Source organism: Typopeltis vanoorti, chromosome 4, assembly GCF_054136105.1.
Source record: "Typopeltis vanoorti isolate ZY-2024b chromosome 4, IOZ_Tvanoo_1.0, whole genome shotgun sequence".
In the NCBI taxonomy this organism is placed as follows: Eukaryota; Metazoa; Arthropoda; class Arachnida; order Uropygi; family Thelyphonidae; genus Typopeltis; species Typopeltis vanoorti.
The window spans coordinates 162316214-162333849 of record NC_143552.1 but is presented as its reverse complement, the minus strand read 5'-3'; the positions used below and the strand labels follow the sequence as shown (position 1 = coordinate 162333849).

Sequence of the window (17636 nt, the reverse complement as noted above, 5' to 3'; positions counted from 1 at the left end):
TTTTACTTCTTTGTAAAAGAGTGATTTTCTTTTGCTTCTTGGAAGCTAAACTTTTTTCAAATGCTTCTTCTCGGAGTTGCATTAGCAATAAAATTTTGTGGAATGGCATATCGTTCTGCTTAGCACATTCTATACACATATTAAAACTGTCAACTGCTGCTTCTTCATGTTTTATTTGTTTTTTCTTTGAATTCTTTATCGTCATCATCTAATTCATTGTGTAGCGTCATATTTATAATTTAAGCATCTGATTTGATTTCGAATTCACTTTCGGTTCTACCTGTAATCCATTCCATAACATCTGTTTGTGAAATTTCAACATTTGGATTGATATTTTTAACCAAATTATGCATGTTTTGAATTTCCGCTTCTTGCGTATCACCGTAGTTATCTTCGTAAATTCTAGAAGGCCACAGTTTTTTCCATGACACTTGATAGCGGTGATTCATGCTGACAATACAGTACGTACTGTACAGTATAAAAAAAGCAAACATGAACACACAATAAATCAAAATAGGCCTATAGTGTAACCATACAATCGACAGTATGAAAAAAAAAATACTGTACTGTAATAATAATAAAATAAATAATAATAGTTAAAATAATAATTATTAAATAAAAATAATAGCACACAAAATAATAATATGTAATAAATAAAACTTTTTTTTTCTTTCAAACTGCAGTTCAGACTAAAGAGATTCGGATCAGCGAGATACTACTGTAGTTTATTTGTAGCATATATTTGTAGCGAGATACTACTGTAGTAAAGTTCTCATCAGAAGCAGCTTGACATATTTCCAACACTGTCATTGCAGCCACCATGTCAACGTTGTTATCAATATCCAACCAATTTTCAAATTCTTCTTTTGACATACTGCCTGGGGTTTTATCAAAACGTTCATTTGTAAGATATTCAAATTCTTCAGAAGAAGGAGTTTCAGTTTGTCTTAAAAAATCCACCTTTTTGGAAGCAGTTTTCAATAGTCTTCTCTGAGACTTGAGCTCGTATGATACCTTGGTCACATGGTTGAATTAACAATGTAATGTTTGAAGGCCAGAAAATTACTTTAACGCTCTTTAACGATAAATTGTTTGTGTGTGCAGTGCAGTGTCTACTAATAAGACAATTTTACGCTTTAATTTAAGATCCCACTTAACTAGCCAATTGTTGAAAATGCCATTAGTCATCCAAGCATTTGCACTAGAACAGTAGTTAACAGGCAAACTTTTGACACCTTTAAAACAAGGATTTTTACTTTTTCCAATCACTAGGAGCCCTCGTTTCTCACCTTTCATATTAGCACAACAAAGAACTGTCACTTGCTCTTTTGAAGATTTAAATCCTTTAGTACTTTCATTTTTAAACAAATAAGTATAATCTAGAGTCTGCATTGTAAATATCCCATCATCTCATCTCATGTAAATATCCTCGGGAAAATATTCAGCGATAATTTTTGGCCACTCAGTGTTAATCTCGGTGTTATAATGTTGTAGGATTGTCAGAAAAAATCAACAGAATCCTACAACATTATAACCTCAATGTCACCTTTAAACCACCCACTAAACTTAAAACCATATTCAGCTCCTCTAAGGATCCTCTCTTCCCATTAGCACATCCTGGAGTCTATTGTATCCGTTGCACCTGTAACTTACCGTACATTGGAGAAACAGGACGGACAATCCCTATATGCAAGAAAGAACACATTAGACACATTAAATATAACCATTATGATGAAGCAGGCCTCTCAAACCACACACTCAACACCTTACACCAAATCAACAGGAAAAGCACCTGCTCCTTACACCGTACAAAAACCTGGTACGAAAGAAAATTTAAGGAATCCTGCGAAATCCTGATAAACCACCCAAATATCAATAACAAAGATGGCATGAAAATTCCAAGGATCTGGATGGCACACATTCAGCCTTCCTAATATGAAAGATTCAACATAAGTCAGGACTCTAGTCAATCCGCTAGTATTAGAAACCATCCCACTCCAACTGGCTGGAATGATGTTAATATATGTATATAGTAGACAACACAAATAATAGGACTCTAGCGTTGATGTATAAGTTTTTATTTTTTTATTTTTAAATTTTTTATTTATTTATTTATTTTATTTATTTATTTTTTTTTTTCCACCAGAGGCCAGGCCAACAATTGTGATAACGGTTGGTCAGTGTCTTTAACGAACCAGTGTGATTGTAGTATAGCTTGTTTCTTGTGTATATTTGTACGCTCTAGAAGATGACCTTGACATAAAGGTCGAAACGTCGAATTGTAGATTTTAGTTATATTAAACTAAAGTTTTTACTCAAACACGGTAGTTGTCTCCATAATTTTCAAAAATGCATTCGGATCACCGTGCAAGCCTAAAAGAAAAGATAAGAATGTCACTTATCTGTAATGCTATTTAATAGTTATTTGCATGAAATAATAATAAAATGGAATAGAAAAAAAAAACATCAAGGTATTACACTATTCTCTAATGTGAATTTAAACACACACTTCTTTGCTTATGACTAGGTTGTAATTACAACCTAGTCATCGGCAAAGAAGTGTGTGTGACTAGGTTGTAATTACAGACTCTGAAGATAATTTTCGGACAACTATTTCATTCTAAAAGAAATATAGCCAAAATTTTTGAAATGATAATCTCAATAGAAAAATCAAAAATAATGGCTTTTAAAAGTCAAGCTCCAATTAGAAGTAAAAGATAGCAGCTAAATTTTAGAACAAGTTAATTCTTCTACATATTTATGATGCATGATTTTGTATGAAGATGAAATGGACATCAATATGAAAATTACAAAATACCTAAAAATAACAGACATAACAAATTCTGTGTTTAAATCCAACCTTTACTTCACTTCCATATATCAGTGTTGGTAAAATATATTAGTTTTACCAACACTGATATATGGAAGTGAAATTTGATCAATAAAACATAAGCAAAGATTAATGGCAGTTGAAATGAAATTTATGAGGAAAACAATCAATAATAGAGAAAATAAATAAATATAAATGCAACAGGATGGAGCATGTTAAAAAGTATGTAAACAAAAAAAACTACCCAAATAAGTTATTTTTTATAAATCATCAACAAAAAGAAGACCAGATCATCCATTGAAGAGACTTGCTGATGGCTTCTGAGGGCAGAACAGATCTTAAATGATAATCACCTCAGCAACTTCTAATCATTTTTCATTGCTCAGACTAGTCTGAAGTCTGAACCTGAAAACAATGCATTTAGTAGAGTTTGTGTCCCATCTGCTTCAATTGTTAAAAAAATGGAATATCACATAGAAATGGACACATATGTCAGTATCTATGTTCAGTGGATCTGGCTCTTGGTGCTACAAAATGTTCCCTCCAAGGCTCAAAAAAAATTTTAAAAGGCAACTTAATGGCTTTTCATTTAATGGTTTTGATGTGAGGATCATTAAAGAAATTCAATGAAGACACTTTTTAACATCCCAAACAGTGGCAGACACAATGGGCAATATGTTGCTGCAGAAGAGGTGCAAGTTAAAGTACGATTAAACTCAGATGCTTCTAAATCTCTTATGCTTCATGAATTACATCAATTTGAATTTTTTTAAAGTAGATCTCATATGGTGTGTGTGTGTGTGTGTATGTGTGTGTGTGAGAGAGAGAGAGAGAGAGAGGTACTTCATGAGAGAGAAGTAATAAAATTTGCACAACAGAAGTATTTAATTTATAGACAGCTCTTTCCCAGCAAAAAAAAAAAAAAAAAAAATAAATAAAGCTTTGAATATCCTTGATTTCATCTGTACAAGTGGTGATGTAATCTTGAATATGCAATTAAATATGATTTAATTGCATATATAATGCAATTAAATGAATAATTTTATATAAATACAAAAAAAATTAAAGAGATTTGTCATTACCAATTAATAAAAATACTTACACTGGCATTATGTTTACCAACAGTCATTGTAAATTCATTTTTCTGGTGTTTCATGTTTCTCATCTCAAATTTGATTTGCGTGTCTCCCATTCCATAATTTCTAAAAATAAGAAGCATCATCAAAAAACATTCAAAAGAAAGTCATATTTAAACAGATTAGATGTATATATAAACATAACTGTGTAACATGTATTAGGCTAATAAATTACATATAACATAGCAACTAATTTCATCAATAGATCACTGATGTCCGTCCTTCCATCGTACTTTTGATCAGGAACAGCCAACATATCTATGGCCATTGCACTTTCTTCATTTCTTTTACAGTGTGATTTGTATTTATCTGTGTAAGCTATTACACTCTTCTGCCACATAAATGCATTATGAATATAGTATTCATACATCTTTGTTACATAAGTAGTTCCACTGTACCAGGAGTTTTGTATATATAAAACAAATCTGTAATATCAAGAGGGAAAAAACTTTCTTTATAAGTGATAAGGTGTCATCAAAGCTAACCAAAATATCTACAAGCATGCAAGTTTTGCTTTACTACTACTGGAACAGATCACTGCTGCGTGTATCATCCTTGCTGCTACCAACACAGCCATCAGCTAATTGCAATTGGAGCTCTCATCTATTCTGAACACCGAACTCAGTACCATTCTTTTTGATATTTCAGGAGCCTGTGCTCAGAAAAAAATTTTTAAATAAAAAATAAGCACATCAAAAAAATACAAGTCTTCCAGATTCTAAACCCATACCTCTAGTTCAACCTCTTCATATGGTAGTGAACACATCAAAAAGGTGTAGCGATGTTGCCATCAGTGCCCTTAGTCTTGGCCATAATATTGCCATTGCTCTGAAACAAGCACCTAGTAACAAGACGATGTTCAACATCGAATGCAGTATCCATACTTCAGCTCTGGAAATAGCTAACAACATTATTCATGATGTTGCTAGCTTTTTTTCTCAATATCTGCTTCCTAAAAGAAACCTATCTTGCCAACTCAGCATCCTCAAAAAACTACACAAAGATAGTAGTATAGTTATCAACAGAACTGATAAGGAGATTGCTACCATTATTCTTAATACCAGTGAATACAATAGTAAAATGGACATCATTCTCAGAGACCACTCCATCTATAGACCTTAGATTATGATCCTTTCAAATCTCAGATCAAAATATTGAAAAATCTGCTCAAAAAAATTTCTTCCTAGCCTCCTGAAATCACAAAAAAACTTAAGCCTTTCATTATTGCCCCGGGATATACAGATTACCAAAAATACACAAGCACAATTCCCTCCTAAGACCTACAGTACAGCAGATGCTACAGTTTCCCCATGCTACAAATTAGCAAAACAGTCAGCAAGCTCTCTTCTTCCTATCCCCCCCCCCCACTGCTCATACTACACTTCCTATATAAAAACTCTATTCATTTTAAAACTTCTATTGAGAATTTAATGTTAAATAATACAGATATTTAGGTTAGCTTTGATATCACCTCACTGTTCACCAATATTCCCTTAAATGACACCTTATTACTTATAAAGCATGTTTTTCCTCCTGATATTACTGATCTGTTTTCCTGTGCTATCCATTCTGAATATTTCTCTTGGAAGTACAATATTTATAAACAGATAGAGGATACCCCCCCCCCTTGCAAATTTTTCTATGGAATATTTTGCAAAACAAGCTCTTGACTCAGCCCTTCTCAAACCTTCTATCTGGTTAAGATATGTGGATGATGTGTTTTCAATTTGTTGCCCTCATGGCCCAGACACATTAGACTCTTTCCTCTCTCACCTCAACAGTGCTCACCATAGAATCCAGTTTAGCCTTTCTAGACACCTTGGTAACATGCCAACCCAATGGTAACCTGTCTTTTTCAGTACACAGGAAGCTAACCCACACAGGAAGAAACATTCATAAACTTTCTCATCATCCCTCTCTCAACAATATGGTATCATTAAAACATGAACCAATAGAGCCTATAGCCTTGGTCCAATGAGTCTCTTACAGAAGAACTTAATCATATACACCTGCTACCCTTCTACATTCTACAAAGATCAGTTTCCCCTTCTCTATCTATGCCTGAAGTATATAAAGTGCCCTTTTTTGCAATTTGGCCTATGTTCAGACAGGAAGACCAACCAACATCCATATGGAAGAATGCAAAAAATACGTCTGTAGTCATGACTTTTGTTATTATTCATATGAATGATAACAATACAGAACATCTAGTATATCTGTGGAAGTTATAAACTGAGCTGGTTAGGCCAATCACTTTAAATAAGGAAGATGGAAGACTAAGATATGCACTACAGAATACACACCACGGCATTCATGAGTTACCTTAGTATGGACTACTTAGAAGACATAAGTGCCACCCAAGGCAAATATATAGATTCCCAAGCATCTATATATTCACCTTTTATTAGTCCATTTGATAAGGTTTCACTGACCTGACAGCTGTTTTGCACTGGTTGGTTCTCCTTTTTTTTGCATCGCTGAACTGAAGCTTTTTGGCCTTTATTTTAGTAATTACTTTTATGCACTGACCGAGAGTTCACTTATGAAAAATACATTTCTCTGACATTTCAAGTTCCTTAGTAGTGAATGAGAGTTTTTGCTCACTTAAGGTTTCTACCTGATCTCTGAGGGTAACCAACCAGTTCGAAACAGCTGCCAGGTCAGTGAAACTTTATCAAAATGGGCTAATAAAAAGTGAATATATAGATGCTTTGGCAGTGACTGTGTCTTCTAAGTAGTCCATACTAAGGCAACTCGTGAATGCCAGGGATTGTATTCCCATAAGATCTCTGGTCAACTTACCTTACAAAACTTTCATAGTTTCTACATTTGGCTATGAAATAATGATGAATATAATGTTCACTTGACTTATATAATTTTGCATCACTGAACTGAAGCCTTTTGGCTCTTTATTTTAGTAGTTAAATGTAAATGTTTTTGGTATTAATATTTTATAATGAATTCTTCTGCTTATGTCACAATTTTCAGATGAATATGTTTATGCAAGGAGAGACTGGAAGTCAATGTTAGTCCAAGCAGAGAGATCTGATTTCTGATCATTTGCGTTTACTAGGAGGCATGGGTAAGTGAGCTGATATCTCTTTTGCGAGAGAAAAGGCAAGACTGTTTTGGTGGCAATGAACATGGCATGGTTGTCCATGTCCCATTGAAGGAGATAGTATGAAGATCAGTATTTAAAGCACTCGTTGTATTTGTAGATGATCTTGTAGCCTGGGATGTCTGAGTACTGCATGGTTTGTCAAATGAATAGGATGAGGGGAGAGCACTATCATCAGCAAAGCTGTGGATACAATTAGTATCCACAGTTTTGCTGCCATAGCAGGTGATTTATGAACAAGAGAAAGTGAGCAGGTGAGGACAGAGCCTTGAGGTACTCTAGCATTGATGGTGAAGCTCAAAGAGAGAGGATGCAGAGAACAACCAGAGAGAAAGCTGGCTACCCAATTACAGAGGGTGGCAGGAGGACAACTTTGTTACAACATTCAAAATATTAACACAAGATGAATTAAACAGCATGAATCATACTTTTTCGTGTCTGTCGCAGCCAATATTTTTGCTGTCTTTCTGAAAGATGCTCCTGATATAGTGAGCAAAAAAAATATAGTTGTTGTAAATAAATTCTAATTTTCCTTACATGTATTAAACTGTTTTTTAAAAGTATCATTATGTCTACCATGTGTTTCTATAAAATATCTATTACATGATTTCTGAGTTTAGATTCTGCAATTACAGTTGCTTTATTATTATTATTATTATTTTCTTGACCACTCATGGAATAATAAGACTCATTGTGGGAGGTCAACACCAATCAACATAAAGTCTAATGTAGCACTCCTTAAATTCTCCACCATTTGCATGTTTGCCATCCTCTCAGGCAATGTATTCCATGGTCCTACCACTTTCCATGCAAATAATTTCTTACCCTTTTACTCACTACTTTCATTTGCAACTTCCTGGGATTGTCCTTGTTCTTACCCTCATTCTACCATGTAAAATATATCACCCAGTGTTAATTCGATAATAACCCTTCAACAGCTTAAATGTCTCAATCATACCCCTCCCCTTTGTCTTTTATCCACCAAACTCTGCACTCTGCATGCTCTCATTCTATCCTCACAACCAACTTTGTACAGTAAAAATTGCACTGTCCTCTTCAAATCCTGGTGACCAAATCTGAGTACAGAAATCCAGACATGGTCTGATCAAAGCTTTATACAAATGAGACCACAACTATTTTATCTCTAATAGTCAATGTCCTCCTCAATATTGAAGCAATTCCATGAGATATCTTCACAACCTTTGCAATATGTTCCCTGAACTTCAAATTTTTGTCTACAATCACCCCAAGACTTATTGCTTCTTCCAGTATAATTCGACCAAGTGAATATGAAGCATCCCATCTGTGGATCCTAGATTTCAAAACCTCATTTAGTTGCATTAAATTGACATCCTCATTCATCTGTCAAATTTCCAGCTTGTTCAGATCCTCTTGAAGAGCCAAAACATCAGCAAACCCTCTCAAGCTTCACACCATATGCCAACAACTGAATATCTCCCTGCATAGTCCCATGACAATATTATTGACATAAAGATTGAACAGTAATGATTCGAGTACTGAAACCAGTGGAACTTCACTTGTAATCTTCCTACTTTCTGATACTGTTCCCTCATATATACAACTCTCTGATATCAATCATAAAGCCAGTTTCCAATCCACTAACCTGACATTCAAACCTGTATGTTGCAAATTAAAAACCAACCTGTCAAATGCCTTTATAAAATCCCCCAAAAACAACAGCATATGCCTTACCTCATCCACTGCTCTTGTTACTCTATTGAAAAAGGTAACTAGATTACTAAAGCAAGAGCACCCCATAACAAATCCATGCTTGCACAAATAATAGTCCTTATCTGCCAAATTCTGTATGCATGTTCTTACTGATTTCTCTCAAACTTTAACAACTGCAGTAAAAATACAAACTAGCCTATAGTGTGAATCTGCCAAATTCTGTATGCATGTTCTTACTGATTTCTCTCAAACTTTAACAACTGCAGTAAAAATACAAACTAGCCTATAGTGTGATATCTTCATTCTACCATCAACTTTATGCACATTCCTTTAAAACACGTGGGGAAATTCCATCTGGTCCCTCCCTCCCTCAACACACACACACACACACACACACACACACACACACACACACACACACACACACACACACACACACACCACTTTACTGGCATTCAGTGTACTCAGTGTTCAGAATTCATCCTCTTCATTCACTTCTAACACTTCACCTTATTCCTCTAGAAATAAAGTCTGCTGTACCAAGATGGAACATTCTAATAAAGTGATCATTAAATATCTCCTTGGGATTTTCCTCGGATTGCAGTGAAATTCTAATTTTTCTCTCCTTACCATACTAGTTACCTTCATAGCCCAAGTCTTATATTTCTCATGCAACTGTTCTCCATTTCTCTCTCTCTTTATATGTCTTCCATAATCTCTTTTTCATTTGCAATTCCTCTTTAATTTTTCTAGTGATACATTTGACTCCAAATCGCTTTATCTTCTTCACTCAAAGTATACAATTTGCCATTGCTGTCAAAATTTTTTTCTTGAGAATCTCCCATACACTACTGAGCTCTCTATCTTCAAATTCTTTCACCAATTATACTACAAGCTGGTTTCTAAGTCCATGATAGTTGCCTGACTTATAATTTCACATAAATTCCTTCTGCATTGATACCTTCACATGCCCATTCACTTTCACCAATTGGGAAAGTATGACATCTCGGTCACATTCAGATATTCCAATGCTATGATCAAATCCAAAACTCCTGATCCTGGTGTTCCTTCCATCACATGCTGTCTACAACAGTGTCCCTCAAGAAATCTGAAAATTCAGTTTCCCTAGAACTGCATGCTGCCTTCTCTGTCCATTTTATATTGCTACAGTTGAAGTCTCTCATAATGATCACTTACTTTGCACTTACCAAGCTAATTGGTGTAACGTTTCTTGCTCATCACTATCTATATTCGCTGGCCTATAACAACATCCCACTAAGTATCTTGCAAACTCTATCTCACACCATATAGAGGAATTGTACCCTCTCAGAGTGGAGGGTACAATTCCTCTTTTATCACAAGTAACACTCCTCCATCTTCCTTATCCTGTTGAAATATGTCATACCCTTTGATTTCTATCCCTGTTAGAACATCCTCTTCAGTTAACAAAGTTTCACTGATACTAACAACCATTGGATAGATTGAGTCAATCAATGCCAAAAACTTTATTCCTAATGCTCCTGGCATTTGTATACATAAAAAAAAAACAGTGCCCAGCTAGTATTCATATAGTTATTACTAATCTCCACATACTCAACCTGGCTCTGCAATATAGTGTACACTCTCTCATTTCTCAAGCCACTATCCCTACATGAGGCCATCCCTGCTACATATCACCATTCTAGTTTCCCTGCCCTAACATACTAACCTGCCCAATAAACAATAGTCTCTCCAAATGGCAGCATCCTTCTTCATTCAAATGTAATTCATCTCTTGTATAAAGCTCCCTTCTATCTTCAAATACACTCCACACATTCACTATTCAAGGCTTCTCTTTCTAGTCATTCTCACTATCATCTCATTCATTATCGTTGCTGTTTGCCTCTTACACTATCATACTGAGGTTACACACTCACTATCTTCCGACACATTTTTGCTGTAATATCCCTAACATCGATCTCAAATCTCTTTCTACACAATTCATGCTATCTCTGAGATCATTCATACCATCTATTACTATCATCTATTCTACATTTTCAACTCACTTCAATGCCATTGTCACACTCACTTTCATTCCACCCAGTAAGCACTCCACACTCTGCCCACCCCAAGTCATGGAAATTCCTTATATGATGCTCCAAACAGATTCATTGATTCTTCTCTTACTGGCATCCCTGACTCTTTCTGCTTCCAATCTCTCCTTCTCTCTCTCTCTCCTTTTCTTCCTTCCTCTCATCTCTCTCTCTCTCTCTCTCCCTTGCTTATACACTCTCTTGACTTTCTCCAAATTCCTTTCTTTCCCTTTATGTTCTCACTTCTTTTCTCCCTTGTGTGCTCTCATTCTCCTCACAATAGCCAATCTCTCCATCCACCTGATCTCTTCATTTAACCTCCCAGACTCCATCTTTATGCCTTCCATTTCCTTTCTCAGCAGTTCCATTTCTCTCTCCACACATCTTGACTTCCACAGTTTCAACTGATATTCACACACAATCACAGCCACCAGATAAACCATATCCTCTTCTCTCTCTGCCCAAAGTCAAATCCACATGTACATCTTTCACATTTTCTTCACCCTCTAACATTCTTCTGGTATCCACAAATCAGCACTAACCCAATTCGGAAGCATTATCTCTGCTGCTGCTGAATATTGAGATCAAAACATTTATGTCTTCTAGCACTTCCTATTGTCTACATTTCATGCACACATACACATTCCCATTCCTCAACTGCGAGATTTTTAAGCCACGGGACATGTATATACCACATGCATAGCAAGTTACAAAATCCTTGACTATGCCGTGAATAATGTAGTCTTTAAATGGTGGTAGGCTGGACAACACTGTGTCAGATCTGGCAACCACTATAATGAATACAATAGTAACTGTACACAATACAGAGACAATAATTTCATAACAAAAAAACATTCATTTCAATAATGCAAAGATAAAAACCAGTATTTTATAATGAAATGAACACAATAAAATCTTTCTGTATTACTAATATTTATCTTTTTTTAACAGTTCACATTGACTACATATATATATATATATATATATATATATATATATCCTTGCATACTAGACCACCTAGATATTTTAATTATAGATATCTTAACTATCTAGTTAAGATATCTATAATTACTGTAACATGACCCTGGGTATTACATAAGAAAAATTTCAAAATTTTAACAGATAAAGTATTAAAATAGAGAGCCAAAAAGACTTCAATCTGGCAAATTAAATTAACATGCTGAAGGATATTATGTATCCATTCCTACAATATTTATAGCCTTCATCATGCTAATATCTTTTATAGCCTTCATCATTAGTATCTTTCACTATATTACTTAATTTGACAGATTAAAGCCTTTTTTTGGGGATCTCTATTTTAATACTTTATGTATGCACCTACCAAGAGTTCACTTATGAATAATATGACTTTTTTGACATGGATTGCTACAGTATTAAGCTGTGGTTCCTGCCCTAAAAAAAGGTTACTGCCTGGTCTCTAATGAGAACCATATTGTTGGTTCTCATTAGGGACAAGATATAACAGTAATGAATGTTAGGATTATGATAGCTAACCTTTTCAAGCATTCTAAAAGAATCTGATAAGGAGATGGCTGTCCGGCTTTGGAACAAAGTTCATTAACTCTCGGATCTTCTACTCTAACCTCATCAAAGAACTAAAAATAATGAAAACAATAAGAAGCATTTAACTGACTTATATTTTTAAATTAATGCAAAAAGAAGTACATGTATATAAGTTACTGCTGCTACTAATAATGTGTTTATCTGACATTTATATTTTAACCGATTTTATTTTTAGGTATCAAGCACCAACAATCAATACTTGATGGATACTGATCACATACAGTACATTTAGCAAGGGTTCTATTAACTTATTAAATTCCAAAAAGTCAAAATACATTATGCCAAAATCCTGCTGTCGCTGTTAAGAAGAACGATAGAGTGTCAATCACCATTGCTAAATGCCAACTGATCTCACAAGTAGCAATTAAGATAGAGAACAAGCATTTTAATACCTATAAATTACAACCTGTAGTGTGAGAATGAAATCACATTAAGTTTCATTTATGCCAGCTAGCAGTAAAGTAATCATTTACACTACTTAATAGTTTAATAGCATGAAGTCAAAAAACTAATTAATTAAAACTAGAGTCAATTTAGATTTAAATCGATGCTACATTAAACATATAACTAAATTACAATACAAAACAACCACCATCACCACCATAACAACAACAAAAGAAAAAGCAACACAAATTAAGTAACCTGCTGTTTGAAATTGGTGAATGTAGTAATAAGGCATACAAGAGCTCTACAACATATACTTGAAAGCTAATGATGTCAAATTAATTTCTAATATCTTCATTTTTAATACAATTTACCACTGATGTTATCTCTTCATTCTCCTAATTTTTTTAAGAACTTTCATATCTGCTCTAGTCTTTAATCAACTGCTTTATTTCTAACCCAACTCTAAAATCAAAAGCATTTGACAGAATACTGTATGGAACTCTGTTATGACAATTAGAACAAATGGGGATGGGAATATTCAGTTGTTTGCTGATGATGTGAAATTAGGTAGAGTAATAATTAATCAAGGCCATATGGAGAGCTTGCAGAACGATTTAAATAGGATGTCAGTATGGGTAAAAGATAATAGGTATCAGTTTAATATGGAGAAATGTAAAGTTATAAATTTTGAGAAAAAATAGACTACTAGCCATGTATCATATTGATGAAACTGTGCTTCAGGAAATAGATGAAGCTACAGATTTAGGGATGGTGGTAGATAGAGAGGTAAAGTTTAGAGTATAGGTGGCCAACAGCAGGCCTGCGGGCCGTAACATGATTTTGTGCAGCCTGCAGCAGGATAAGACTATATTAAATTATATGTATATCAATTTAGCTATTAGTTTGGACTGCAGATTTTCTGATTGATATACTAGTTATATTCATTATTTCTGATGATGGAAACATTTATATTCTCAACACGGAATCAAAATTGCTTTAAAAAGATTACTCAATTTATAAAATCTACTGCTTCTCTGCGAGTTGTAGTAGTGGGAGTGGTAGATTTCTATGCACTCCAGAGTAACACATCATTGAAAGTCACTTGCTCTGCTCTGGTTACAGCGATCAGTTTCAGAGACTCAGTTTCAAGTATTTTATATTGTTCTCCCAGTAGCAAAATGATTTAACAAATATAGTAATTCAATACATATAACTATTGCCTTGAAAAAATGCAGAGTTCATTTTTATTTAAGTTCTGTCTAAAAGTGTGCAGCCCGTGACGCTACCACTCATCATATATTGGCCCTCATATAGAATGAAGTTGGCCACGCCTGGTTTAGAGGATATACTGCTAAGGTTACAGGTAGCTCATAAGATTACTTGGCTATTAAAGAATACACTAACATGTAGAGATCAGGAAGTTGTTATTCCTCTTTATAAGACCTCGATACACCCACATCTGGAAGAATACTGTGCTTAAGTCTGGTCCCCTGGATTTCTTGGGGATGAGGAAGCAGTGGAGAGGATTCAGAGGCGAGTGACCAAGATGGTGATTGGCCACTTAAACTAATGTTTCCTATGAAGACAGATTGAGGGTGTGTGGATTGCAGAAGGTGGTTGATAGGAGAAAAAGAGGCGATATGATAGAAACATTTAAGTTGCTTAAAGTGTTTTATAGGATTGATGCATGGGAAATGTTTCAGCATTTGGCTAGAGGGACCAAAACAAGGGGTCATCCCTGGAATTTGAATAAAAGTGGGTTAGTAGGGGTATGAGGACTAGATTTTTTGCTTGGAAAGCATTTACAACTGACTCTGGCAACCTGTTCCATTCATAGAATGAATGGAACAGGTTGCCAGAGTCAGTTGTAAATGCTTTGTCTGTTAACGGGTTCAAGGAGTAGTATGCCAGATTGTGTGAATAGGCTGAGTCTCCTGAGATGAGTCTTTGGACTCCATGTTTTGAACAGTTTAATGTTTTTGTCTGCTCTGATTTCATATAAATTTATTCAACTAGTAGCAATCATCACTAAATATCTGCCTATATAGCTGAAATAATATATTTCTATAGATTCTATATTGAAAATGCAGTCATGTTTTCTATATTTTCAATGTTTTATTATTATTATCACTGCTGAATTACATACCATATTTGTTAAACACAGTTATTCAATTTAGTCAAAAGCTCTTGAATGCCTATAATAGATTTATTTAAGATAATAATATTATTTGTGATCTGTGTAAAGGTCTTAAGTATCACTGAACTATATGCGATTCATACAGACAATGAATAATGATGAAGATAGTGTGAAACCATATCTCTCATTTGATTTTATATAAAATCATCTTCCTGTCCTTCATTTCCAAATGCTGACATATAATTAAGAGATGATAAAGGTGACATTAAAACTGAAAATAAAGAATTCTACATGTCTGGAGTAAAAACTTTGTGTGTGTGTGTGGGGGGGGGGAACTGAAAGACGAGTAGATGATATTCAATCGGAAATGATCAAATGTGTAAATGGGACATTATATTGAACAATATACAGTCTATATTTAAGTCATTAGTTAGTTAAAATTGACTGAGGAACAAGATTTGATTGAAAAACAGTTATTATTATTATATGGGCAACTCCAAAGAATCCTTAGACTGATCGAGGGAAGTCCTAAAAATCATGTCAAGAACTATCCAACATTTACGCAATATCTATCATACTTTGCCTTGAACTCATCCATAGTCATGGCACCCACAACAGACTCCAGCAACCTATTCCACTCATTCACTGTTCTTCAAGCAAAAAACCTAATTCTAACACCCTTGATAACTACACTCTTACTCAGTTTCCATGGATGGCCCCTAGTTTTCCCACCAACACACCTGTTCTGAAAAATTTCCTCTGAATTAATCTTGCATAAACCTCCTCAGTAATTTGTGTCTCAATCATATCACTCCTTTTCTGCCTCAACCAGTTTCTGGAATCCACAAATCTTCAACCTGTTCTTGTAAGCTTCATTCCATAGACCTGCTACCATCTTGGTCACTCACCTGTGGATCCTCTCAACCTCTTAATCACCAAGAAACCCTGGTGCCAGATCTGCATGCAGTAATCAAGATGGGGTCTTATCAAGGCTTAATAAAAAGAAACAATAACCTGCTTGTCTCTATTCATCAAAGTGTTCTTCAGTAACCAAGTGATCTAATGAGCTGCTTTAGCCACTTTTGTTATGTCCCACCTAAACTTTGACTCCCTATCCATTAACATTCCCAAGTCTCTGGCTTCGTCAGTTTCCTGGAGTACAGTTCCACCAATGTTACACTTTATCACATTAAACTGATATCCATTCTCCTTTGTCCAGTCTGCCAATCCATCCAAATCACCCTGCAAAATTTTGACATCATCTGCATTAACTATTGCTCTACCCAACTTTGCATCATCAGCAAATAACTGAACAGTTCTTCTCAGATCCTTTCCTATATCGTTAATGAACAAATCAAATAGTACAGGTCCAAGAATAGAACCCTATGGCAAGCCACTAATCACAGGACTTCATTTAGACTCTACCTCTGCCTGAATAAACTACTCTCTGATATCTCTCCATCAACCACCCTCCTATTCATCCACATGCTGCAGTTTACTGATTAGAATTCCATGTGGTATCCTTCCTTCTTTGTTTCGATTCTGGTCGTCTCGATCTTATCGCCACGTGGGTTACACATGCTCGCCTGAGCTGGGCGCTATCTTTCTGCTAAGGTTTTATGTCGATGATCTTCTCATCGCGGCCTGCGGTTAGTCTTGCCGAAATCTACTGCGGTGTCATGCTGGATCCTATCGTAAGTCAGCCCTCAAAAATGAAAGCTGAACTGTAAAGAACTCTTGGAGCACATGGAGAGAAATCCAGGAACAAGAAAAAACGGGGTCATTTACTTCCGTGTCGCAGGTTTTATTCGCTCTCCTAGAGCGCCACCTTTCCGAGTTTGAATTTCTCTTATAGTCTCACCCATTGGTCTCCGGCTGGGTGACTTCACTGATCAACATATGGGACTTCTTGTTTCTGGGAACGTATGCATCATGATGCCTTCTTAGATGTGATGCCTGCGGGTGCTTACGCTGCTTTTACAGTATTAGGGCGATCTTTGCCTATGTTGCTGAATAATACACATTCTTTCATTTACAATATTTCACTAATAATTTCTCTCTTATTTTGTCCCTTTTTCTGACTTACATTCATGCTAGACATATAGATACATTAATTTAAAATTCACAAAATTCACAGTTTATCATACAAGATGTTACAAAAAAAACATAGTTACACTGCGCTAAGAGATAAGTATGCATGTATGTTTTTTGTTAATTGTTAGATTCTGGAATGGTGACATCATGTAAAATTTGAAGTCGCCTATTTCAGATCTAACAAAGACCTCCCCCCCCCCTACTTCTAAAAAAATTTTGTCTCCGAGAAAATTTTCCTTCTCAGCCCCCCTTTTTTGATCCATTTCATTGTCAGGTCTTGAACTGTTTCTAGGGTTTGCTGAGTATGTTTTTCTTTTTTGATCCCTACAACTCGTTCACTCTGATTAGAGCATTCATTCTTGACTACATTAACACGTTCGCTGCCACGCTACTTTGGCATGGTCTGTTCCCCTACGCCGAGCAGTTTTACTTCTTCAAGGTCAGTACGATAATCTCGTTACCGGAGGTAAACGTCCTACGAGTATACTCGTAGTTGGCTTGTACAGAGCATATACGGTCTATGAGAATACACAGTTTTGATGCTAGCCCCACACGCCAAGGATTTTCACTTCTTCAAGGTCACTAC

General features: G+C 35.3%; 1 protein-coding gene across 2 annotated transcripts in view; it reads right to left on the bottom strand.

The window, feature by feature from the left end:
• The window catches only part of pasha (microprocessor complex subunit partner of drosha), a 366059-nt gene that overhangs the window by 50849 nt on the left and 297574 nt on the right, over window positions 1-17636 (bottom strand). For both annotated transcript variants that reach the window (XM_090391560.1, XM_090391561.1), the window contains exons 13-14: window positions 12364-12464; window positions 3933-4032 (exon numbers count right to left, since the gene is read on the bottom strand). In XM_090391560.1, coding sequence (XP_090247686.1) covers window positions 3933-4032; window positions 12364-12464 — 201 coding nt within the window. The remainder of the gene's footprint in view (window positions 1-3932; window positions 4033-12363; window positions 12465-17636) is intronic.